This window comes from Mytilus trossulus, chromosome 6, assembly GCF_036588685.1.
Source record: "Mytilus trossulus isolate FHL-02 chromosome 6, PNRI_Mtr1.1.1.hap1, whole genome shotgun sequence".
In the NCBI taxonomy this organism is placed as follows: Eukaryota; Metazoa; Mollusca; class Bivalvia; order Mytilida; family Mytilidae; genus Mytilus; species Mytilus trossulus.
Window position 1 is genome coordinate 30,051,725 of NC_086378.1, and position 27,998 is coordinate 30,079,722.

The following is a 27,998-nucleotide window of genomic DNA, read 5'->3' on the forward strand; positions in this document are numbered from 1 at the left end:
AGATTTTATATGTTGATAGGGCTTCAAGATAAGACAAAACTTGCATTTGACCCTTTTGTTCTATTTTAAGCCATGCTGTCTTTTGTGTTGTATAATAGGATCATGTGACTATTTTTTTTTCTTTTTTAAGCCATGGCTGCGTTCATGTTATCAGTTTATTTCTCACTTATGAGTTTAAAGCATCAACTTATATAGTTTCAAGTCTTTTGCATAACCTGGCTGTGAAGGGTTCATGACCTTCCGTTTCTATAACCTATAGTATCTTGCTACAGGACAAACAAAATGTTTCTCTGAACTGTTCACAGTAGCAATTTATTATGTAATACACTACATAAATTACTTAATTACATATCAACCTGAATCAATTTCTGGTATAAAAATTTCATCATAAAAGCGTATGTATCACAGTTCTGAATTCTGCATTCATATTTCCTATTTGAAAATTCTTTGAAAATTTCCAAGAATCAGAAATCCTATGACAAGAGTCTAATGTTGTTTTAATTGTCAATTTAATTAGAGCTTATTCATTCTTGTGTTGACTGTATTCTCCCACTAAGGTTTGATCTCAACAGATGCATTTGATCCAAGGCTTTGGTGAGGAATGGTCTTGCAGTGTTCAACTCCATCAATGTCAAATAATTCAACTGAAATAATTATTATCAATGATTAAAATAACCACAATAAAATTGTACTTTACATATTGGTAAAGTGGGAATTATAGGAATGCATGCCTTTATTTACGCTTTATTATCTTGAAAATATTTCTAAGCATAAATTTAATCTTTCAAAATTAAAAGAAGCAAAAAAAATATTTTCTCAAAGAGAATTTCATCACGAAATTGTGAATTTAAAACTACCGAGAGTCAGAGTTTTCAACATCAGCTTTCTTTAGTGGTTCTTTTAGAAATCTGCTGGTCCTCACTGTTATTGCTATTTCGGTAATCAACACCTTAAGACCACCTATTATTTATAATTCTACTAAGTGGTTTTGTTTGACTGAAATGATCATTATAACTCTATAACAACTATAGAACTATCTTGGAGTATTAGATATTGATTCAGATAAGTACATGAAATGTGGTAATTTGTAGAAATTTTGGGAATGTTGTAAAAATATTTGAATACCACATTTTAATGTGCAGGGAAATGATTGGTGATCAAATTGTCAGAATATTTTAGGGAGTTTCAAATGATCTCAGCGTGCCATTATGTTGCAACATGCCAAAAATAGTAAAAGTTTCATTACCCCTGCAAATTTGGTCAAATCTTAATGGCCGTGCAGAAAAGTCAACAACTCATGAGGAAAGACATTATTCTGTGGAGGGAGAGACTATCTAATACTCTATGAATTCATAAATAGGACATTTTCTATATAGCTACCAAGTTCTAAGGCCACGGTTTTTTAATTTGTTGGTTTACAGATTTTCTCCATGAAAAGTCGGGTCGGTCGGTCGGAAAAAAATTATCTTTCAAGACATAAAACTGATATGCAAAATAAATATATATATTTCACCTTTCTAATAATATGTTGTCATACTATTTTGTCATCATTCTTAAATTTTAGTTTGATGAAATAGTATTTCTCAGCTGTAATAAACATCGCATGACATTGTTTCATTTTTTTCACAAAAGAAAGTGTCATTACTGCTGTAAGTGATGTATGCATTTCCTTTCATCTAAAAGGATATTTTAATTATTTTTCAGGGATAATGCATTTGTTAGGGTCGGCGGGATTAAAAAAGCATGAAAAGTCAATTTTATTTTTAATCTGGAAATCGGCAAAATCGGGTCGGCTGATCTGTAAACCAACAAATTAAAAAATCCTGGCCTAATTGATATTTTTGGTTTGATGGTCTTTTTGTTTCATTTATTCATTGAAAATCTTTAAGTGTTCCATTACAACAGCAATTGTCTAACAATAAAAGCCTATGCATTTGGAGTTAAGTAGTACCTTAGCATGTGTAGCATCACTTTTTAAAAAAGTGTCAATACTGCTTCTTAACTTGGCAATTCTTAAATCCCATATATCTTTTACAAGGGTGCGTATTTCATCTGCATGAGGAATATCGTCTGTGGCACTGAAAGTATAAAATACCAATCTTTGTTCATCTCAAATGATGAAAGACTTAAACTAATTGGAATTTGATTGACAAAATGTAATTTGTACAATGATTTCTTCCCTGTTCTGAATTTTAACATTGTGAAGTCAACATCTTTTTTAGTAGAACATGTTGTCTAATACAAAAGTAACCTTGCTTGTGAATTTGTTATTTCTCTGATGTTGAGTATAGAGTAACTTATCATTGAAGTTGTGTTATTTAATTGATGAGCATACAGTAATTTAACATTTAATTAACAGTTGTGTTATTTCTTTGATATTGAGTATACAGTAATTTTTAACATTTAATTAACAGTTGTGTTGTTTCTTTGATGATGAGTATACAGTTACTAACCAATTAAGCAACAGTTGTGTATTTCACGAGATTTGGTCGTGGAATCTGTTTCTCTTATGATTTTAAAACAATACGCAACCAAACTTAATGCTTCTTTGCGACTGATCTGCAAACAGATGTGTTCTTTCAATGTGACGTCATCGGACATGGTCGCCTTTATTCATGCCGTCACAATAGGAAATTCAGAGGAAACCAAGAATATTTGACGTCATAATTGGATTTTAACCAATAAAGAACTGAGATTAAACGAACCACACGTTGATTAATATTTTTTATACAACAGGTGCAGAAAGGGATAAATTGATGAAGAATTAGATAAATTAGAGAAATACAGTTACTAACCATTTAAGTAACAGCTGTGTTATTTCCATAAAATGAGGACTAGGCATCTCTGTAAAGAACTTGCTATCTGTTTCTTCTTGTTTCTTGTCTTGAAGCCTTTCTAAGAAATAATATAATTACAGATGAATTAAAATAGCTGCCGACTCCCCAAAAATGTTGCCTTAAAACAAGACAGTAAAATAAGTGTTTATAAAGAGTACAATAATTTCAAAAGAAATATAAGGGAAACAACTTAAAGCCAATCTGTTCACATGTTTATTCCTTTACATCAAATTAGGATGAGTTTTAATATTGTGTTCATCTATAAAGCCAAAATAGTTGATGTGAAAGTCTTGGAAAATAAAAACTTGCAAAGGTCAAGGAACCCAGTATTTTAACTTCTTTATGATCTAATTAATATTTTAAAAACTTCAACTGCAGAATGTTTGCAATGTTAACTAAGTCCATTTATAAATTAATAAATTTGGTGTATTACTGATTTTTGATTGGTTAAAAGTATTACTTGTATTTTCAAACTTGTCAATTTTTATGGCGACACCCCACTCTGAGGTTGTGTATTCAATATGACAACATGTGTGTATTTGTTATTGTTAATATAAATAATATAAAAAGTTCTTTCAGTCTTATTTTTGATAGAAATTTATGAATGACAATAATTTATTTTGAATTTATTGAACCATAAAATTAATTTTTACATAATCTGCTTCTCTGATTATTCAATGTGAGGAGTCAAAAATTAATTTCATGGTTCAATAAATTCAAAATAGATATTAGCCATTCATTAAGTAAAATACAAATAAACAGGATTTTTTGGTTTACAAAATTTACTTCTGGATACTACCATTTATCTTATGATCATAAACAAACTTCTGTCCATATTTGGTAAAAATCAAAAATAGTTTAAGAAATTTATCAAAATTTCGAAAAACTTTAACCGGAGTGAATATTTGTGGCTGCCCGTCTGGAATGCAAGATTGCTTTTGTCTCACTATAGCGACAAGTCCTGGGCTTGACATAAATGATTAAGATATGTTTCACCTGAGAAACCTTCATATTGCATTGATAGCAAATATGCATCATAATTTATCTTTGAATTTTAACAGCAGGTATTAATACTATTCTTTTATTAAGTCTTTCCACTTTTCTGTGGAAAGACTTATTGTTTTTGTTCTGATTATTATTATTAAGTCTTTCCACTTTTCTGTGGAAAGACTTATTGTATTTGTTCTGATTATTATTATTATTATTAGGTCTTTCCACTTTTCTGTGGAAAGCCTATTGTATTTGTTCTGATTATTATTATTATTATTATTATTTTTTTTTTCCGCCAAATTTTGTTCGTGCGATAAATGTTTGTTTCGCAATATGTCGCTTAGATTTTTTTCATATTGTATCGTATAGTTTATGCGCTTTTAAATTTCACCCTGCTAAGCCGAACCATTTTCTTTGTAAGAGTTATCTCCCTATTCACTGTTTGTCATGTGTGTGCATCTCCTTCGTAACAAAATAAGAAAGCGACAAAATTCTTTTTACAAATTGTTCGTTACATCCTCAGGAATTTTTGGCTAATTTGGATCGAAGCGATTCGATGAAATTTTATAGGAGTTATCTACCTTTACGGAATAAATTTGTCGGTATGTTTTTTTAACTCATAAACCGTTAACCGTATAACCCTGGAATGTTTTTATTTGAGTCCCCTGATTCCTAACTAAGAAAATTAGGTCAAGGTCAAAGGTCAAGGTCATATTTAAGATTTTCATATGTCTTTGATTTCCCTATAATTCTTGAATGGTTATAGATACAGAAAATTTAAGCAGTGAAAAATGTTGAGTACTTCAAGGGGCAACTTTATTACATTATGACTGTATTGGTTTTACCATTATGTAAGGGACATAACCCCCATTGATGGTTTATAAAAAGCCATTATTAGGCAAAACTCTTAAACAAAAGATCCTTGACCCATAGGGTCTTTTGCAATGACATTGTGAAGCAATGACCTTGACAAAGGTCACAAGGTCAAAGGTCAAAGTCATGTACATATGTGATTTGGGGCACTACTTGAAATTTTTTATGTGTGTTTGCCAACCAACCAATCAATCAATCAATCATAATCATGATCAATCAACCAATAATGATCATGATCAATCAATCAATCATGTTTCCGTCTCATGTGTTAATTATAGGGTTCAAGATCTTCTTCGTTTCTTTTTCGCTGTTTCAATTGACCCTATCCAACGTGTTTAACCAACCAACCAACCAACCAAATAATCAATCAATCAATCAATCGATCATGATCATGATCAATCAATCATGTTTCCGTCTCATGTGTTTAATAAACGGTCCAAGATCTTTGTTTCTCTTTCGCTGTTTCAATTGACTCTATCCAAAGTGTTTAACCAACCAACCAACCAACTTATCAATCAATCAATCAATCAATCAATCAATCAATCATGATCATGATCAATCAATCATGTATCCGTCACATGTGTTTAATAAACGGTCCAAGATCTTCTTTGTTTCTTTATCGCTGTTTCAATTGACCCTATCCAACGTGTTTGACCAACCAACCAACCAACCAACCAACTAATCAATCAATCAATCAATCAATCAATCAATCAATCAATCAATCAATCAATCAATCATGATCATGATCAATCAATCATGTTTCATGAAAAAATTGAAATTTAATATTGTTCTTGCGTCACTTCTGAAAAAAAATCCACATGTTCTCTGAAACTACAAGTACAATCGACCTCAAAATTTGCAGTCAGCAGGGCATACATGTACTGAAAGTTTAAAAAAAAAACTTTGTGCAGATATCTCTCAAAGCTTTGTCTAGAGAAAAGAAATGGCAATGCCGTAAAAATCGCTTGCTAGGTCCGTGAATCTCAGTAAAAACCTACAACAAAATGTCCGCTCCGAGATTGAAAGACTAATCTGTGTTACAAACAGGTGCTGAAAAATGTACAATATCAGAATATAATCAATAAATGGGTTTAAAAGTTACACCGGATCAATTAAATCCAAAACATGCACTGCCCGTGAACTGTCATTAAAATGTCAATTTCCTACAATGACAAAAGAAATTACATTGTGTACATTCCATCTCTATAGATGTTGTCTGTTTAACGTCCCCACCTAAAAAGAAATAAAAAGACTATCTTTTCGTTATTATAAACCCGTGTCACGTGATGTGGCGCGCGCGCTGTACCTAAAATAAAAGAAAAACTTTCCAAACTAAACTTGAAACTTCTCCGGTAACAATAATATAGACCCCATACAGAAACAAACAAACAAACAAACAAACAAACAAACAACCCCCCCCCCCCCCCCCGCAATTCAATTAATTTTAAAGGGGGAAAGACCCCCTACAATTGCTTTTTTAAAGCAATTGATTTATATTTATTATTATTTTTTTTCTTTTTTTCCGCCAACTTTTGTTCTTGCGATAAATGTTTGTTTCGCAATATGTCACTTAGATATTTCTCATATTGTATCGTATAGTTTATGCGCTTTTAAATTTCACCCTGCTAAGCCGAACCATTTTCTTTGTAAGAGTTATCTCCCTATTCTCTGTTTATCATCAGAGCGTATCTCCTCCGTAACAAAAAAAGATAGCGACAAAATTCTTTTTACAAATTGTTCGTTACATCCTAAGTAATTTTTGGCGTATTTGGATCGAAGCGATTCGATGAAATTTTAAAGGAGTTATCTACCTTTACAGAATAAATTTGTTCGTATGTTTTTTTTATCTCATAAACCGTTAACCGTATAACCCTGGAATGTTTTTATTTGAGTTCCCTGGGTCCTAACTTAGAAAATTAGGTCAAGGTCAAGGTCAAGTTCTCAATTGTGACTTTTGCTTGTTTTCGGCATTTTCTCTGACACTGTGAGATATACATATAAAAGAACAAGTGCAAAACGTCTGCTTTATTGTAATGAAGATATGCAACATTTAGTCTTATACAATTAAATGGTATCTTATAGGAGTTGTTGTCCCTGAAATGTCTTGATATGAGGTTAATTGATAATAACTTCAATAACGTTCATTATAAAGACATTTGACTTGATACAAAAGGTTGAGTGACAAATGACCTTGAAAAATTGCTACCGGAAGTGACCTTGAGAAAACCGGAAGTAGCCTTTTTTGGAATTTTTTCATCTAAAAGTACTCAGAATCCATATATTTTGTCATATAGATACATAAACTGATTACTGAAGCCTAAATATGACTTCCATCATACCGGAAGTGGCCTATTATTTCCCCTTCTATATACAAAAGTATATAGAAACTATATATTTTTGGAATCAGTGTGAAAAAAGCTATCATATGAGACCGGAAGCATATTATCTCCCTTATTTCACTCAAAAATATAATTAAACCATTATTTATCTTATTAGTATGAAGAAAGTATCTTCTTATAAAAAGTTCTTTGGTGTGGAAAGACTTTCAATTGTTCTCTGAACAATTGGTTTTTAATTATTATTATTATTTATTTATTTTTTTTCCGCCAACTTTTGTTCTTGCGATAAATGTTTGTTTCGCAATATGTCGCTTAGATATTTCTCATATTGTATCGTATAGTTTATGCGCTTTTAAATTTCACCCTGCTAAGCCGAACCTTTTTCTTTGCAAGAGTTATCTCCCTATTCACTGTTTATCATCAAAGCGTATCTCCTTCATAACAAAAAAAGATAGTGACAAAATTCTTTTTACAAATTGTTTGTTACATCCTCAGTAATTTTTGGCGTATTTGGATCGAAGCGATTCCATGAAATTTTATAGGAGTTATCTACCTTTAAAAAAAAAATTTGAAGGTATGTTTATTTAACTAATTAACAGATAACCGTATAACCCTGGGATGTTTTTATTTGAGTCCCCTAGGTCCTAACTTAGAAAATGAGGTCAAGGTCAAAGGTCAAGGCCAAGTTCTCAATTGTGACTTTTGCTCGTTTTTGCATTTTCTCCCTCACTTTGAGAGATACATATAAAAGAACAAGTGCAAAATGTCTGCTTAATTGTAATGAAGATATGCTAAATTAAGTCTTATACAATTAGATGGCATCTTAAAGGAGTTGTCGCCCCTGAAATGTCTTGATATGAGGTTATTTGATTATAACTTCAAGTAAGTTCATTATAAAGACATTTGACCTGATACAAAAGGTTAAGTGACAAATGACCCTGAAAAATGGCTACCGGAAGTGACCTTGAGAAAACCGGAAGTAGCTTTTTTTGCAATTTTTCACATAAAAGTACTCAGAATCCATATATTTTTTCATATAGATACATGAACAAAATACTGAAGACTAAAAATGACTTCCAACAAACCGGAAGTGGCCAATTATCTCCCATTCTACATACAAAAGTATATAGAAACTATATATTTTTGCAATCAGTTTGAAAGAAGCTATCATATGAGACCAGATGTGACATTCATTTCACCGGAAGTAGCATATTATCTCCCTTATATCACTCAAAAAGATAATTAAACCATTATTTATCGCATCAGTATGAAGAAACTACCTTCTTATCCAAATTTCTGTGGTGTGGAAAGACTTTCAATTGTTCTCTGAACAATTGGTTTTTAATTTTTCTATGATTGTTTGTTACAGCATGTATCCTAGTGTTATCGGTTCTCAATAGTGTAACAATCTTTTGCTCCGTATGGCCAGTTCTTCAAATAAAAGTGAGCTGATTGTGTTAATTTAGTAGATACTTTTATTCATTTCCTATTATCCTCATGATTTTCTCTTCAATGCACAAATCAAGAAAAATCAAAACATCTGTTGTTGTGCTCAATTTTGTCATTACATGCAATACCTATCAGTTCTAGATAGTTGTGAAAAGTCTAGTATGGTAAGCATGTTCAGACTACTCGAATGAATTTTATTTTTACAGGCCATTCGGTCTGGTAAGCATCCTAGCTTTACCAGACCGAATGAAATTTTACCAGACAAATTATTTTTTGACACCTTATTGTATATTATCCGGAAAAAAACCCCAAACATATGACTTTGTTGTGCCCTACTCTTCCCCAACATGCACAGAAACAAAATGATGTAACAAGAGGGTATATTGTTATGAAAGTTGTGCACAATTGCTTAAATGCATTTCAGTGAAGAGTAATGTCCCATTTTATTGGATTTTGACAATGATTGTGAATGAAACATAATTAAGAGTTTCATTATAAAATAGTATTTCCTGTTTCTTCTTTCTTTTTCATATATCTTTTGGTTTTCAATTCTAGTGTTTATATTTCATAGCTGAATATTGTGATCTGCTTGGATTTTTAATCATTTATTGTATTTAATCAGAATTATTCTGATCCGTTTCCAGAATCGGATCCGGTTTTAACCGTTTCATTGACATTTCCGGTTGTGCCAATGATGGCAGCCATTGTTGTTTTTGACAGTCGGATATGTTTTTACCTGGATTTACACATTTCTGGTTGGCAATTTTCGGCATAAAGCCAGCGGTTGAACAAAATAAACATCACTGTAATGAATAATAAAGATGGAAATGAATTTGAGATCGTTTGGCAATTTTGCTAGAATGTTAGAAAAAAATCCATGAAAAAAAAACACCAGACATTCGGACCATAATTGATTTTTTTTTTACCAGACCCATCCATTATTCAGCGGATTTGTCTGATGGTCCGACGCATTTCGTGTAGTCTGGATGTTTGATATCAATAGAAGATTTAAAATTGCGCAAATTGAAGAAAAGTATCTATTAACAACTAACATTTGTCTCTAGAAACAATTTGTCGGACAAAAATATGCATTGAATATTAATTTTAGATGATTTTAAATTATTGAACCAATTCTTATATGTTATAAGATGTTGTCATAACTGTTATTAATATTTTTCTGTCACAGTAACAATATTTAAGGGCATCACACCACATCTTACAATTGTGTATTACATATGTAGACTTGACCTTCTCTCTGAGCAAAGTTTTGTTTACATTTGAAAATGTGCTATTTATGAACTGAGGGGATGAATTTGGGGTTGATTAGGGAATAAGGAAAAGGCGGCTAAAATCTGAAAATATTATTTTTACTGTTGTGGAATGTCAGAAAACTTGAAATATTGAAATTAATGCTAACTTCTTGAAGAGAAATTTTATTCTGTCCTTGAAATACCAATAAATAGAAAAACATGTGCGATTTCGTGAACTGCTATCATTTTAACCAAGGGTCCGGAAACGGTCCTATTTGCCAGTCATGTCCTAAACTGAAACTATAATGTCCTAAACTTTTAATTGGGATTTAGGTCAAATTTTATTTTTCAACAGTAATATTTTCGGTCATTTCGTTGAGATCGACCTTCAAAATCACCATTTTGAACATATTTTTGTTTTTGTTATCGACTTCCTGTAATTAAACTGCCACTCCAATAAAGTGTTAAAATCATGAGGGCCCTCCTAATAACTATATTAATTCCTCGGGGAGCTATTGGCTAATGGTTGCTAATCTCTTTACCTGTGTTTTTAATTCACACCTAGCAATTAATCACAAGCTCCAAACTATTATTATAAAGAAATAAAAATTCCATACCAAATGGCTTCATTATTTAATTACTCAACAGGTCAGACAATTGTCAATTATGATTTACAATTAAATTAAAACTTGGTTTAATTTATGTAGAAATTTTTTTTTTTTTACTTCCAACACACGCGCTTTGTTTACTATGTAATACGCATGCTTGAAATTCTCTTCCACAGATTTAGAATTAATCGTAAATTTAAAATAATTTCATCCTAAATAAAGCTAGTGCAACTCTTTTAATTAATATTCTTACACTATTAAAGGTAAAATATTTAAAAGCCGATGATTTCCTGTGATTTGGATAAACAAAACTAATCCTGGAAATGAGTCCGGAATTGTTCGTTTTAGTATTGTCGCAGTACATCCGGTTTGAATTTTGACTTCAGAATCGAAAGAAGCGTAAGCGATAACTGAGAATATTATCGTTTTGAGTCATTAAAATCATTTAATTTTTAAACTGTTACCTTCCCTTAATTGCTCTTGATCGATTTTTGGAAAATGGTAGGACAAATCATGAAGTAAATGCGATGCAACAGTGAAACAAGTTTGTTAATGCTTCAAACATGACGATCGAGTATGAGCATACTCATAATGAGTCTCATGCAGTAATGTGATTTTGACAATCACCTTTTGAAAAGGGGCATCAACTTTTAAGTTGTATGAAAATGACCGAAATTAGATGAAAAAAATTCTCGGGATCTTTGATTTTAACCATGCGCAATGCTATCGAAAAAACTGATTAATATTGAGAACAGATGACTACACAATATTTAAACAATTCCTCAATTTATTTTTGATTGATTGTTGCTTAATGTTCAGTGGCAAATATTTCATGCATGTTGAATTGTTCAGGACAAACCATTCGAATTAGGAAATTGCCTTTAATAATATTACTGACATACTTAAACAGATTAAAAATTATGTTTATACATTTATTTTCTCTTTCAGTGGTTAAATACCTGTATCCATCCAATCAGGGGGAATAATCCTGCATTTCTGTCCTTGCTTCAGGTTAATGGCCATCCATAGTGGTACTTTGACAGGAAGTCCAGCATTAAATGGTCCTACATCTCCCTGTAAAATGTACATTTTAATCAGCATTGGTTAAAAGAAAAAAGCATGACCAAGAGTTTAAATGTCTTGCTTGCAAACTTTGTTAGGTTGTTTGCTCAGGCATTGCAATTAAGATTGACACCTTAATTCAATGGAGAGGTGGGGTAACAGTTTGTTTACTATATTAAAAAGAGTTGATTGGCAGTTGTATTCAACACCAGTCATCCCCCATTTCAAGTTTCAATTTGATGTTTCCACCATTGTATGTACACTAGCAACCCTCCACAACAAAAATAAAGTAGTCAATACAGACTAAGTCGCTAAGGACAGAAAACTTTACACCTCAGTTCTGAATAAATAAGGATAAAGCTGCATCACTAAATCATCCTTCAATTTAAAGCAAAGTTGATAATTTGATAGAGATTGGAATTAACTCTATTTCAAAAGTCCATAGATGTTAGTTATGTCTAGTTGCATTGACACACTGAGATGCTGGCCTTCAATTTAATGCCAGCATACAAAATGTGCCAAATAACCAAACAAATCAGAAAAGAACTTCCTTTCCTAAACTTAGAATTCTACACAAAAAGAGCAACAAAATTAACAAAAAGATTTCATTAATGCAAGTTTTATCTACCCGTCATCCTTTATTTTCTCATATATGGAAGGTTTGCACAGTGACCCATAGATTCAGGCATATTAACTTTCATACTTCTAATTTGTTTTGACCCCCTTCAACATGTTGTCATTGTTGAAGTTTATGTTACTTGTACTGTTGTAGTCAACTTTTACTGTACATGGCTTTGAAATTTCAGAAAATATAAAGTAAGTCTCTTGGTCTGTAGAGATGACTTTGGCGTTAGAGTAATTTTATAAGCCTGGGCTGCTGGGCCTTTGGTTATGCGTGAGAATTGGTAAGGCCTAAATTAAAATATTGTTTGTTTGCTGTCAGCTGACCGACCCAAAAAAATCGCCGCGACCCAAATAATTTTATTGACGTTTTTGAAAACATTTTTTTTTATTCCGGAATTTTGCCTGTTGCGGTTTAGAATCGAGTGCTGATTTCCGGTGTCATATGGTATTTTGAACCCCCTAAAAATTGACCCCGGGGTCATTTTTCACATATGGTATTTTGAACCCCCCTGCGGTATATTGAACCCCCTGTTTTTAAGAAATAGTATTGCAGATAATCTAATTTACAATTTATTGGCTATTATTTTTTTTATTAGAGGTTATGAGTAGGGGGTTCAATATACCGCAGGGGGGTCAAAATACCATGGCTATATAAAATTTTGCAAAATATCTTTTCCAGTATGCCAAATACATATAAACTACTTATTGGAGTATTATAACTATGTGAAGGAGTTAGAATAGCTTGGATTTTTGAAATTCAAGGTCTAAAGTAGGGGGTTCAATATACCGCAGGGGGGTCAAATTACCATGGCTAATTTAAATTTTCAAAATATCTTTTCCAGCATGTTGAATACATACAAATTACAATTTGGAGTGTTATTACTATGTAAAGGAGTTAGAATAGCTTGAATTTTTGAAATTCAAGGTCTATGGTAGGGGGTTCAATATACCGCAGGGGGATCAAAATACCATGGCAAAGTAAAATTTTCAAAATATCTTTTCCAGCATGTTAAATACATACAAACTACTTGTAGGAGTATTATAACTATGTTAAAGATTTTGAATAGCTAGACTTTTTGAAATTTAAGGTCTATAGTAGGGGGTTCAATATACCACAGGGGGGTCAAAATACCATGGAAATTATTTTTTTTCAAAACATTTTTTCTAGCATTTTAAATACTTACAAACTACTTATTGAAGTATTATAACTATGTTAAGGAGTTAGAATTGCAAGAATTTTCAAAATTTAAAGTCTATGGTAGGGGGTTCAATATACCGCAGGGGGGTCAAAATAACATGGCTAAGTAAAATGTTCAAAATATCTTTTCCAGTATGTTAAATACATACAAACTACTTGTAGGAATATTATAACTATGTTAAGGAGTTTGAATAGCTAATATTTTTGAAATTTTAGGTTTATAGTAGGGGGTTCAATATACTGCAGGGGGGTCAATATACCATGGAAATTATTTTTTTTCATAACATTTTTTCCAGGATATTAAATGCATACAAACTACTTATTGAAGTATTATTACTAAGTTAAGGAGTTAGAATAGCTAAAATTTTTGAATATTAAGGTCTATGGAAGGGGGTTCAATATACCGCAGGGGGGTCGAAATACCATGGAAATTATTTTTTTTTCTAACATCTTTTCCAGCATTTTAAATACATACAAACTTCTTATTGGAGTATTATTACTATGTTAAGGAGTAAGACTTGCAGGAATTTTTGAAATTGAAGGTCTATGGTAGGGGGTTCAATATACCGCAGGGGGGGTCAAAATACCATGGCAAAGTAAAATTTTCAAAATATCTTTTCCAGTATGTTAAATACATACAAACTACTTGTAGGAGTATTATAACTATGTTAAGGATTTTGAATAGCTAGAATTTTTGAAATTTAAGGTCTATAGTAGGGGGTTCAATATACCGCAGGGGGGTCAAAATACCATGGCTAAGTAAAATTTTCAAAATATCTTTTCCAGTATGTTAAATACATACAAACTACTTGTAGGAATATTATAACTATGTTAAGGAGTTTGAATAGCTAATATTTTTGAAATTTTAGGTTTATAGTAGGGGGTTCAATATACTGCAGGGGGGTCAATATACCATGGAAATTATTTTTTTTCAAAACATTTTTTCCAGGATGTTAAATGCATACAAACTACTTATTGCAGTATTATTACTAAGTTAAGGAGTTAGAATAGCTAAAATTTTTGAATATTAAGGTCTATGGAAGGGGGTTCAATATACCGCAGGGGGGTCGAAATACCATGGAAATTATTTTTTTTTCTAACATCTTTCATTTTAAATACATACAAACTTCTTATTGGAGTATTATTACTATGTTAAGGAGTAAGACTTGCAGGAATTTTTGAAATTGAAGGTCTATGGTAGGGGGTTCAATATACCGCAGGGGGGGTCAAAATACCATGGCAAAGTAAAATTTTCAAAATATCTTTTCCAGTATGTTAAATACATACAAACTACTTGTAGGAGTATTATAACTATGTTAAGGATTTTGAATAGCTAGAATTTTTGAAATTTAAGGTCTATAGTAGGGGTTCAATATACCACAGGGGGGTCAAAATACCATGGAAATAATTTTTTTTCAAAACATTTTTTCTAGCATTTTAAATACATACAAACTACTTCTTGAAGTATTATAACTATGTTAAGGAGTTTGAATTCCAAGAATTTTTGAAATTTAAAGTCTATGGTAGGGGGTTCAATATACAGCAGGGGGGTCAAAATACCATGGCTAAGTAAAATTTTCAAAATATCTTTTCCAGTATGTTAAATACATACAAACTACTTGTAAGAATATTATAACTATGTTAAGGAGTTTGAATAGCTAGAATTTTTGAAATTTAAGGTCTATAGTAGGGGGTTCAATATACCGCAGGGGGGTCAATATACCATGGAAATTATTTTTTTTCAAAACATTTTTTCCAGGATGTTAAAAGCATACAAACTACTTATTGGAGTATTATTACTAAGTTAAGGAGTTAGAATAGCTAGAATTTTTGAATATTAAGGTCTATGGTAGGGGGTTCAATATACCGCAGGGGGGTGGGTCAAAATACCATGGAAATTTATTTTTTTTCAAAACATTTTTTCTACCATTTTAAATACATTCCAAACTACTTATTGAAGTAGTATAACTATGTTTAGGAGTTAGAATTGCAAGAATTTTTGAAATTTAAAGCCTATGGTAGGGGGTTCAATATACCGCAGGGGGGTCAAAATACCATGGCTTAGTAAAATTTTCAAAATATCTTTTCCAGTATGTTAAATACATACAAACTACTTGTAGGAATATTATAACTATGTTTAGCAGTTTGAATAGCTAGAATTTTTGAAATTTAAGGTATATAGTAGGGGGTTCAATATACCGCAGGGGGGTCAATATACCATGGAAATTATTTTTTTTCAAAACATTTTTTCCAGGATGTTAAATGCATACAAACTACTTATTGGAGTATTATTACTAAGTTAAGGAGTTAGAATAGCTAGAATTTTTGAATATTAAGGTCTATGGTAGGGGGTTCAATATACCGCGGGGGGGGGGGGGGGGGGGGCTTAAAATACCATGGAAATTTATTTTTTTTCAAAACATTTTTTCCAGCATTTTAAATACATACAAACTACTTATTGAAGTATCATAACTATGTTAAGGAGTTAGAATTGCAAGAATTTTTGAAATTGAAAGTCTATGGTAGGGGGGTTCAATATACCGCAGGGGGGTCAAAATACCATGGCAAAGTAAAATTTTCAAAATATCTTTTCCAGTATGCTAAATACATACAAACTACTTTTAGGAGTATTATAACTATGTTAAGGAGTTTGAATAGCTAGAATTTTTAAAATTTAAGGTCTATAGTAGGGGTTCAATATACTGCAGGGGGGTCAAAATACCATGGAAATTATTATTTTTCAAAACATTTTTTCCATAATGTTAAGTGCATACAAACTACTTATTGAAGTATTATAACTATGTAAAGGAGTTAGAATAGCTAGAATTTTTTTAATTTAAGGTCTATAGTAGGGGGTTCAATATACCGCAGGGGGTTCAATATACCGCAGGGGGGGTCAAAATACCATAGCAGAGTAAAATTTTCAAACTTTCTTTTCCAGCATGTTAAATACATACAAAGAACTTATTGGAATATTATAACTATGTTAAGGAGTTATATAAGCTAGAATTTTTGAAATTGAAGGTCTAGGGTAGGGGGTTCAATATACCGCAGGGGGTTCAATATACCGCAGGGTATTCAAAATACCATGGCTAAGTAAATTTTTAAAAATAACTTTTCCATCATGTTAAATGCATACAAAGAACATATTGCAATATTATAACTATGTTAAGGAGTTAAAATAGCTAGAATTTTTGAAATTGAAGGTCTATAGTAGGGGTTCAATATACCACAGGGGGGTCAAAATACCATGGAAATAAAATTTTTTCAAAACATTTTTTCTAGCATTTTAAATACATACAAACTACTTCTTGAAGTATTATAACTATGTTAAGGAGTTAGAATTCCAAGAATTTTTGAAATTTAAAGTCTATGGTAGGATTGTTCAATATACAGCAGGGGGGTCAAAATACCATGGCTAAGTAAAATTTTCAAAATATCTTTTCCAGTATGTTTTAAAAATACATACAAACTACTTGTAGGAATTTTATAACTATGTTAAGCAGTTTGAATAGCTAGAATTTTTGAAATTAAAGGTCTATAGTAGGGGGTTCAATATACTGCAGGGGGGTCAATATACCATGGAAATTATTTTTTTTCAAAACATTTTTTCCAGGATGTTAAAAATGCATACAAACTACTTATTGGAGTATTATTACTAAGTTAAGGAGTTAGAATAGCTAGAATTTTTGAATATTAAGGTCTATGGTAGGGGGTTCAATATACCGCAGGGGGGGGGGGGGGGGGGGTCAAAATACCATGGAATTTATTTTTTTTTCAAAACATTTTTTCTAGCATTTTAAATACATTCCAAACTACTTATTGAAGTATTATAACTATGTTAAGGAGTTAGAATTGCAAGAATTTTTGAAATTTAAAGCCTATGGTAGGGGGTTCAATATACCGCAGGGGGGGTCAAAATACCATGGCTAAGTAAAATTTTCAAAATATCTTTTCCAGTATGTTAAATACATACAAACTACTTGTAGGAATTTTATAACTATGTTAAGCAGTTTGAATAGCTAGAATTTTTGAAATTTAAGGTCTATAGTAGGGGGTTCAATATACCGCAGGGGGGTCAATATACCATGGAAATTATTTTTTTTCAAAACATTTTTTCCAGGATGTTAAATGCATACAAACTACTTATTGGAGTATTATTACTAAGTTAAGGAGTTAGAATAGCTAGAATTTTTGAATATTAAGGTCTATGGTAGGGGGTTCAAAATACCATGGAAATTTTATTTTTTTCAAAACATTTTTTCTAGCATTTTAAATACATTCCAAACTACTTATTGAAGTATTATAACTATGTTAAGGAGTTAGAATTGCAAGAATTTTTGAAATTTAAAGCCTATGGTAGGGGGTTCAATATACCGCAGGGGGGTCAAAATACCATGGCTTAGTAAAATTTTCAAAATATCTTTTCCAGTATGTTAAATACATACAAACTACTTGTAGGAATATTATAACCATGTTAAGGAGTTATATAAGCTAGAATTTTTGAAATTGAAGGTCTAGGGTAGGGGGTTCAATATACCGCAGGGGGTTCGAAATACCATGGCTGAGTAAATTTTTAAAAATAACTTTTCCATCATGTTAAATGCATACAAAGAACATATTGCAATATTATAACTATGTTAAGGAGTTATAATAGCTAGAATTTTTGAAATTGAAGGTCTATGGTAGGGGGTTCAATATGACCCCCCCCCCCCCCCCCTTGCGGTATATTGAACCCCCTACCATAGACCTTAATATTCAAAAATTCTAGCTATTCTAACTCCTTAACTAAGTAATAATACTCCAATAAGTAGTTTGTATGCATTTAACATCCTGGAAAAAATATTTTGAAAAAAAATAATTTCCATGGTATTTTGACCCCCTGTGGTATATGGAACCCCCTACCATAGACCTTAAATTTCAAAAATTCTTGAAATTCTAACACCTTAATATAGTAATAATACTTCAATAAGTAGTTTGTATGCATTTAACATCCTGGAAAAAATATTTTGAAAAAAAATAATTTCCATGGTATTTTGACCCCCCTGCGGTATATTGAACCCCTACTATAGACCTTAAATTTAGAATATTCTAGCTATTCTAACTCCTTAACATAGTAATAATACTCCAACAAGTAGTTTATATGTATTTAAAATGCTGGAAAAGATATTAGGAAAAAAAATAATTTCCATGGTATTTTGACCCCCCTGCGGTATATTAATTGAACCCCCTACCATATACCTTAAATTTCCAAAATTCTTGCTATTCTGACTCCTTAACATAGTAATAATACTCCAATAAGTAGTTTATATGTATTTAAAATGCTGGAAAAGATATTAGGAAAAAAAATAATTTCCATGGTATTTTGACCCCCCCTGCGGTATATTGAACCCCCTACCATAGACCTTAAATTTCAAAAATTCTAGCTATTCTAACTCCTTAACATAGTAATAATACTTCAATAAGTAGTATGTATGCATTTAACATCCTGGAAAAAATATTTTGAAGAAAAAAATATTTTCATAGTATTTTGACCCCCCTGCAGTATATTGAACCGCCTTTTATAGGCCTTGATTTTCAAAAATTCAAGCTATTCTAACTCCTTAACATAGTAAAAATACTTCAATAAGTAGTTTGTATGCATTTAACATCCTGGAAAAAATATTTTGAAAAAAAATAATTTCCATGGTATTTTGACCCCCTGCGGTATATTGAACCCCCTACAATTGACCTTAAATTTCAAAAATTCTTGCTATTCTAACACCTTAATATAGTTATAATACTTCAATAAGTAGTTTGTATGCATTTAACATCCTGGAAAAAATATTTTGAAGAAAAGAATATTTTCATGGTATTTTGACCCCCCAGTGGTATATTGAACCCCCTACTATAGACCTTAAATTTCAAAAATTCTAGCTATTCTAACACCTTAATATAGTAATAATACTTCAATAAGTAGTTTGTATGCATTTAACATCCTGGAAAAAATATTTTGAAAAATATTAATTACCATGGTATTTTGACCCCCCTGAGGTATATTGAACCCCCTACCATAGACCTTAATTTTTAAAAATTCTAGCTATTCTAACTCTTTAACATAGTAATAATACTTCAATAAGTAGTATGTATGCATTTAACATCCTGGAAAAAATATTTTGAAGAAAAAAATATTTTCATGGTATTTTGACCCCCCTGCAGTATATTGAACCCCCTTCTATAGGCCTTGATTTTCAAAAATTCAAGCTATTCTAACTCCTTAACATAGTAAAAATACTTCAATAAGTAGTTTGTATGCATTTAACATCCTGGAAAAAATATTTTGAAAAAAAATAATTTCCATGGTATTTTGACCCCCTGCGGTATATTGAACCCCCTACCATTGACCTTAAATTTCAAAAATTCTTGCTATTCTAACACCTTAATATAGTTATAATACTTCAATAAGTAGTTTGTATGCATTTAACATCCTGGAAAAGATATTAGGAAAAAAAATAATTTCCATGGTATTTTGACCCCCCTGCGGTATATTGAACCCCCTACCATATACCTTAAATTTCAAAAATTCTTGCTATTCTGACTCCTTAACATAGTAATAATACTCCAATAAGTAGTTTATATGTATTTAAAATGCTGGAAAAGATATTAGGAAAAAAAATAATTTCCATGGTATTTTGACCCCCCTGCGGTATATTGAACCCCCTACCATAGACCTTAAATTTCAAAAATTCTAGCTATTCTAACTCCTTAACATAGTAATAATACTTCAATAAGTAGTATGTATGCATTTAACATCCTGGAAAAAATATTTTGAAGAAAAAAATATTTTCATGGTTTTTTTACACCCCCTGCAGTATATTGAACCCCCTTCTATAGACCTTGATTTTCAAAAATTCAAGCTATTCTAACTCCTTAACATAGTAAAAATACTTCAATAAGTAGTTTGTATGCATTTAACATGCTGGAAGATATTTTATAGAAAAAATATTTTTGTGGTATTTTGACCTCACCCCTCCCCCTTACCATGGTATATTGAACCCCCTACTATAGACCTTGAATTTCAATCAAAGAGCTGATAGCTCTGAAGTGGAAGAAGGTGAATAAAAAGTAACTTGAATTACCATAAAAGCAGCCCCACTTACCCAGGCTGCTTTGTTCCATTATTGTTAAAATGTATTTTTTTCTTCAAACAAGAAAAGGTCTTAAGTACATGGATTTCCCGGTGTCTTCCTCGAATGCCAACATTTTATATGTTACTTATTCCTTGAATGCCAACAAAAATATTTCAATAGATGTTTATATAAGAACAATAGGTGTTTTTATAACTGTTTAAATGATTTATAAGTATTTAAAAATGTAAAAATTAATTAAAATAAGAAAATAAAGTAGATTTTGGGGTTAAAATAATCAAGAATTCTAAAGAAAAAATAAAATAAAAATATTTTTATTACTTTTTACTTAAAAAATACATTTTGGGAATAGGAATGTTTATTAACATAAGACATTTTTTTTTTAAAGACATTCTAGTAAAATGCAATTGTTTTAAACTAAAAAGAGAATATAAGAGATTTATCTAAATCCATATCCAATAATATGGACTATTTTATAACAAAATATATTTTTCTATATTAATGTTTTAATTGAACAATTAATAAAATTTTACACTTGTAATAGACTGTTAGATAAAAATTGCTTGTATGAAATATTGCACAATAGTCACATATGAATTTATAGTGCCTTTTGTCAATCTGCTTATATTTACTTATTTTAAATGTATTGTTTTCTGTGTTCTCTGTCTGCAAACAAATAACATAATATAAAAAAAAAATCTTTTTATGCTATGAAAAAGTATGAGAATATCCAAAGGTTCGAGAAATTCCATCAAGTAAAATAGGAGGATATTACAGCACGTTACACACAAAACTATAGAAATATTGAAAAAGCATCCAAGTCCAAAGACTTAAGATGCAACAATTTCAAAGTTTTTTTTTAGGAAAAAAAAGCAAACTGGTTCAAGCAGTTACATAAAAAAATGAATTTTCACAATCTTTCCAAACATGAATGTGATTTAGCTACCTGGAATATACCTTTCTGTTTAATTAGTATGATTGTTTGGAAAAGCATCCACTTCTGTTGTGATAACTTCTTGCACCTGTTCCTCGAATGCCAACATAATTTTACAGGTAAATTGTCGGTAGATCAAAGGATGTTGGCATTCAAGGAATAAACCGATTTCCCATCCGTACAATCTCTTTCTATGTTCAGTTGACTATGAAAAGTAGGTAAAATCTTTAATTTGGCAGTAAAATTAAGAAGATTTCTTAGCTTACACAATAAAATCTAATATAAACTAACTTTAACACATTTAAATTTAAATTTAAATTAATCTGACTACTAGACCTTTTATGAGTCTAGTTGCACATTTTGTATGTTACCTGTTAATAAATGGAAACAAATTTATCATATAAACTTCAATGTAATCCTTGAAAGGAGGTCTAGATTGCTAAAATAATTTATAAATTTTAATTTTTTTATTTGTCCAAAATCATTCAAATTCATTTAATTAACATCATTTTATGATTATTTGATTAAAATATTAATCATTTATAGTCTTTTTACAATTTACATTTTTAAAAGCAAAATAACTGAAAACAGGCTAAAACAAAGGGAAGTAACGTATTTCAATATTCCCAATACACATCGTTTTGATAACACAACGGCAGTTAGCCGGAGGTAAACATCGTTGTTTACCAGTATGTTTGACACCCAAGCTGTCAAGTGAAGCCATATAATTATACATCTTCTTTGATGTTCAGGTAAAATTTAACTCAGGTGTCAATTACACCCGTACAGTAGTAAGAAATGATTAAATATGGCGTCTGAAAATTTTCATTCATGAAATATTTCATACTCGGGAGTTTTTTCTCCTAAACGGGAGGACGGGAGGAGACCCCTGAAATGTATGTTACGAAGGGCATCTAATTCACATGACAAAGGAAAACCATGAATAAAGACAACACTTTATATATCCTTTTTATTTAATTATATAAAAACAAAATCTTCTTGTCTGCAGGATTGCAAATTCGTAACTTCAAGGGCGAACTTGTAAACAGGGCGAGTTGTCCCGATACCAAATTCACGCATGCGTAATACAAATATCTACAGTTAAAACATCCTGTTACAAGTAAACAAATAACGTTCATGTGGATGAGATGAAATCTAATAATTTACATAAATAAAAGGGTCATATTTACGATAGTGATTGTTTTACAATCATAATTTACAAATTAAATGATTCAGATGCCTAATCATGTGTAAAAATCGGTGTCAGGAATCTAAGTTGTTTTGAAATTGTAATATACGAAATGAATGCGGCATACAGAGACTCAATGACAAGGGTCGGCCCCTTAAGTCTTCAGAAGACTTGACGTCTTCTTCCACTAAAAACCCAAGCTATTCTAACTCCTTATTATAGTTTTAATACCCCAATTAGTAGTTTGTATGTATTTAACATGCTGGAAAAGATATTTTGAAAATTTTACTTAGCCATGTTATTGTACCATGGTATATTGAACCCCCTACTATACATCTAAAGACCTTTCATGTTAAAATATCTTGCTACTGTAACTCCTTTAGATATTTATTATACTCCAATAAGTAGTATGTATTTATTTTATTAGCTTGAAAAGATGTTTTGAAAATTTTACTTTTTAGATTAACTGAGCCATGGTAATTTGACCCCCTCCCCCTTTTTTACCATGGAGAATTAAAATTTAAAAGTCTACCATTCTATATAAATATTTTTAATTTCAAAGAATTAAAGTGTCCAAGCTACATTGTTTGGTTTTAATGCTTTAAGAAGTTTTTTGAATGAAATTTTGTTGGTTAAGACTTCAGAGCGATTATACCAAGCAAATATTTTTCTTTTAACCAATCATTGAAAATTGACCTCCCCTTTTTGTATTAATGATTTTTAATATTTGATTAGCTTTTATATAATGTTAAATGTTTTATTAATCATTTAGAATGAAAAAAACAAGGGGGTTCAATTTACCATGGGGGTTCAATTTTCCATACAGGGGGGGTTCAATTTACCATGGGGGGGTTCAATTTACCATAGCGGTATTTTGACTCCGGGGTCATTTTACCATGGGGTTCAAAATACCATATGACACCGGGTTACATGCGGTTTTGATTTCCGGTAGTCTTTGCAGTGTGTAGCAGGCTATTTGATAAAACTACATCTTTTTATCACTTCGTGCATTTCCGCAAGTTCCGGTGATTGTTACTTGAAAACGTACATCAACCTAAATTTTGGCGGCAAACTAAGTTTGTTACTTCATTTAAACGTGATAAAAGTTGCCTCCAGTAAATGTTTAATCCATTAATTGCATTAAAAACGTCATGTTCCTTTCCAAATAACCAGATAACTTGACAAACATCGTTTATTTTTGTAAATTTTATTGCAATAGTCCGCCATTGACCGATTTCTATACTACGGATCTGAACCGGACCAGCTATGACCGAAATCCGTACTTTTACAATAATTACTACGGACGCACGGATGGAACAGCTGACAGAAAAATATTGATGCCAAAGGGGGAAATTACGTATTCCACACGCATTAAGAGGCTTTTGGTTTCATCTAATTGATTGGTGTATATAATTCCCTATTTTTATTATGGATTGTTTCAAACTATTGATTAAAGTTGCTTAACTTTGAGACTATTATACTTAGTATCAATATCAATATATTTTGGCCCAGCTTTAATAATATCTTTTATATTTTTTTGTGAGAAACACAGAATTTCATACACAAGATAGTTTTGAATTAAATTGTAATTGATATATTATAATTTCTTTACATTTTTTAAAATAAAAAAAATATTTTTTATAGTGCTAGATATTAAATATTTAGTTGGTAGTTTCTCACAAGAACCAGTGGCGGCCCACTGACTGACCTAAGAGGGGCCTGCTCCAGTCACGCTTCAGTGATTCCCTATATAAGCAACCAAATTTTTTCACAAAAAGGGGCTCCCCTATATCCGCCTCTGAGAACCTTAGTAAAACTTAAACAACTTTTAATATGAAATGTTACTTTAATTGTATACTCAGATATGAATTGAACAATATAAAAAGAACATTATTTACATATGACCCTTTATATTATAGTAAAATCCAAACATTGTAGCGCACCGCGCGAATGAGCACTTCTCTTTCAAATCTCACCACTTCTCCCTATTAATTACAAAAGAGAATTCACCTCCTCCATATAATTCTGAAGTAGTATGAGCACTGTGTCGGTAGTACATTGAAATGTTTCGAAGGTATACAAGTTTAATATTAATTTGCAAATAGAACAACACGACACGTGCAGTTGTATTACTAAGCCAGAAAGCACACTACAGAGGGTGATTAAGGATTAAAAGGTGCATATATAATAGCAGTGAATATATCTAGCAGAACACAATAAAGAAAAACTAGAGGCTCTAAAGAGCCTGTGTCGCTCACCTTGGTATATGTGAATATTAAACAAAGGAAGCAGATGAATTCATGACAAAATTGTGTTTTGTTGATGGTGATGTGTTTTTAAATCTTACTTTACTAAACAGTCTTGCTGCTTACAATTATCTCTATCTATATTGAAATTGGCCCAGTAGTATCAGTGGAAATGTTAATTAAAAATTTAAAATTTTATGAAAATTGTTAAAAATTGACTATAAAGGACAATAACTCCTGAGGGGGTCAATTGACCATTTCGGTCATGTTGACTTATTTATAGATCCTACTTTGCTGAACATTATTGCCGTTTACAGTTTATCTTTATCTATAATAATATTCAAGATAATAACCAAAAACAGCAAAATTTCCTTAAAATTACCGATTCACGGGCAGCAACCCAACAACAGGTTGTCAGATTCATCTTCCAATTACAGGGCAGATAGATATTGATCTGATAAACAAATTCACCCCAAGTCAGATTGCTCTAAATGCTTTGGTTTTGAGTTATAAGCCAAAAACTGCATTTTACCCCTATGTTCTATTTAAGCCTTTGTGGCCATCTTGGTTGGTTGACCTGGTCACGACACACATTTTTTAAACTAGATACCCCAAAGATGATTGTTGCCAAGTTTGGATTAATTTGGCCCAGTAGTTTCAGAGGAGAAAATTTTTGTAAAGATAACTAAGATTTACGAAAAAATGGTTAAAAATTGACTACAAAGGGCAATAACTCCTAAACAGGTCAACTGACCATTTCGGTCATGTTGACTTGTTTGTAGATAATACTTTGTTGAACATTATTGCTGTTTACAGTTTATCTCTATCTATAATAATATTCAAGATAAAAACCAAAAACAGCAAAATTTCCTTAAAATTACCAATTCAGGAGCAGCAACCCAACAACCAATTGACTGATTCATCTGAAAATTTCAGGGCAGATAGATCTTGACCTGATAAACATTTTTATTTCATGTCAAATTTCCTCAAAAGGTTTTGGTTTTTGAGTTATATGCCAAAAACTGCATTTTACCCCTATGTTCTATTTTTAGCCGTGGCGGCCATCTTGGTTGGTTGACCAGGTCACGCCACACATTTTTTAAACTAGATACCCCAAAGATGATTGTGGCCAAGTTTGGATTAACTTGGCCCAGTAGTTTCAGAGGAGAAGATTTTTGTAAAAGATAACTTTAATTTACGAAAAATGGTTAAAAATTTACTATAAAGGGCAATAACTCCTAAACGGGTCAACTGACCATTTTGGTCATGTTGACTTATTTGTAGATCTTACTTTGCTGAACATTATTGCTGTTTATAGTTTATCTCTATCTATAATAATATTCAAGATAAAAACCAAAAACAGCAAAATTTCCTTAAAATTACCAATTCAGGGGCAGCAACCCAACAACCGATTGACCGATTCATCTGAAAATTTCAGGGCAGATAGATCTTGACCTGATAAACATATTTACCCCATGTCAGATTTGCTCTAAATGCTTTGGTTTTTGAGTTATAAGCCAAAAACTGCATTTTACCCCTATGTTCTATTTTTAGCCCTGGCGGCCATCTTGGTTGGTTGACCGGGTCACGCCACACATTTTTTAAACTAGATACCCCAATGATGATTGTGGCCAAGTTTGGTTTGATTTGGCCCAGTAGTTTCAGAGGAGAAGATTTTTGTAAAAGTTAACGACGACGGACGACAGACGACGGACGACGGACGCCGGACGCCGGACGCAAAGTGATGGGAAAAGCTCACTTGGCCTGAGCTAAAAAAGAGCAGATATACACATACATGTATAAAAGAATATATAAGAGGTGAAGGTTATAGCAAGTGACACATAAATGCATGCATATGCAGAGATAAAAGATGTACGCGGCTCCCTACATTCATACTATTATATAAACATCCAAAATATTTTTCCAGAAAAAAAATAAAATAATTTACCTACCTACCTACCCACATAAAAAATTCTGGGTAGGAGAATGGCAAACAAACAATATTTTAATTTTGGCCTAACCAAAAAGACGAAGTAAACACCTGACTAAACTCGGAAAATTAACAATTTGTCATTCTTTCATAGTGTTCAACTTAAATTACTGCCCACTAGTTTGGCACTTTTGTGGGGAGGTATATGTAAATACAAAAAGATAGAGAAAATTTAAGAGATAGCACTTAGGTTTATCTATGAAGACCATTCAGCAAGTTATGAAAATCTATTCTGCAAATCAAAATAACCATCTAAAAAAATCAGAAGAATGCCACCTATGGCAATTGAAGTTTTCAAAATTATTAATGTATATCTCCATGATTTGATACACCAAAAGTAAAAAACTTACTCTTTCAGATATCAGAATACAGCCTATTTACCACATGGAAGAACAACTGCATATGGCCTACAATCCTTCAGGTATGCGGGTGCTAAGCTCTGGAATGAGCTGCCAGATGAGCTTTGCAACCAATAATCAATTCCAGAACTTGATAAATTCTTGGTCTGGTAGCTCATGCCAAAGCTTTGCATGCAACACCATTTGATTTCTGTTCATTATTTTTTGAATTGTTGCTTTAATTTCAGCATGGCAAATTTACTTTGTTGTCTTAACTAGAGTGCTTTTTGCTGCTTTGTGCTGTTTACAAGTGCATGACTCGATTTGTGTTTTGTTTTACTTCTTGTTATGTCAGTTTTAAAAGCTCTTCAGGGCTTATGTTTGTAATTGTTATGCTTATACCGACTCTAAATAAAGCTTCAAGTCTTAAACATAGAATTATGACAAAAGCTAAGCATATGAACATTGACATTATAAGCATATGAGCATTACTCATGAGTCTAAGGGAGACGAAACGCATGTCTGGCTTTAATAAATTATAATCCTGGTACCCATGGTCCCTGTAATAAGTTTTAACATATATACACATGCATATCAATATATCTCTGAAACACAGGCACTTGTCTGTCCATATAGGGTTAAATATCCATGCTCGTACGGGTATAGATAGTAAACCCAATATAATTTGACAGAAACAAGTGTCTGTACTCTGAAAAAAAATAGCAGCAAAAAAATGCCTTCAAATATTATGCTATTAAATTGTCATGCATTAAAAGCAAATTGATTGCTATAATCGTGTTACTACTAACACCAATCAGGTATATTTTATCCTGTGTAAAGTTGGGGACAACAGATATTTCCTCTTTTTCAGCAAGAAATTCTACTTCAGCCGGATCCATTCAAGATTTTCGCGGGAGTTACGGTCAAGGTCATCTGAATCGTCG

General features: G+C 31.5%; 1 protein-coding gene across 1 annotated transcript; it reads right to left on the bottom strand.

The window, feature by feature from the left end:
• Positions 1-285: 285 nt before the first annotated feature.
• On the bottom strand, positions 286-27,992 carry LOC134721086 (DNA replication complex GINS protein PSF2-like). The gene is made up of 5 exons (XM_063583807.1): positions 27,864-27,992; positions 11,306-11,420; positions 2,796-2,895; positions 1,952-2,078; positions 286-644 (listed from the first exon to the last, which is right to left on the bottom strand). Exons 1-5 carry the CDS (start codon positions 27,951-27,953, stop codon positions 525-527), a joined length of 552 nt encoding a protein of 183 aa, XP_063439877.1. The 5' UTR covers positions 27,954-27,992; the 3' UTR covers positions 286-524.
• Between the last annotated feature and the right edge of the window lie 6 nt (positions 27,993-27,998).

Excerpts from the sequence above, each read along its gene's own strand:
- LOC134721086 (XM_063583807.1), bottom strand. The coding sequence starts at position 27,953 with ATGGATCCGGCTGAAGTAGAATTTCTTGCTGAAAAAGAGGAAATATCT. Across the intron at positions 2,896-11,305 it reads CCCTGATTGGATGGATACAG|AAAGGCTTCAAGACAAGAAA; the intron begins GTATTTAACCAC and ends ATTATTTCTTAG. Across the intron at positions 2,079-2,795 it reads ACACAGCTGTTACTTAAATG|TGCCACAGACGATATTCCTC; the intron begins GTTAGTAACTGT and ends TTATACTTTCAG.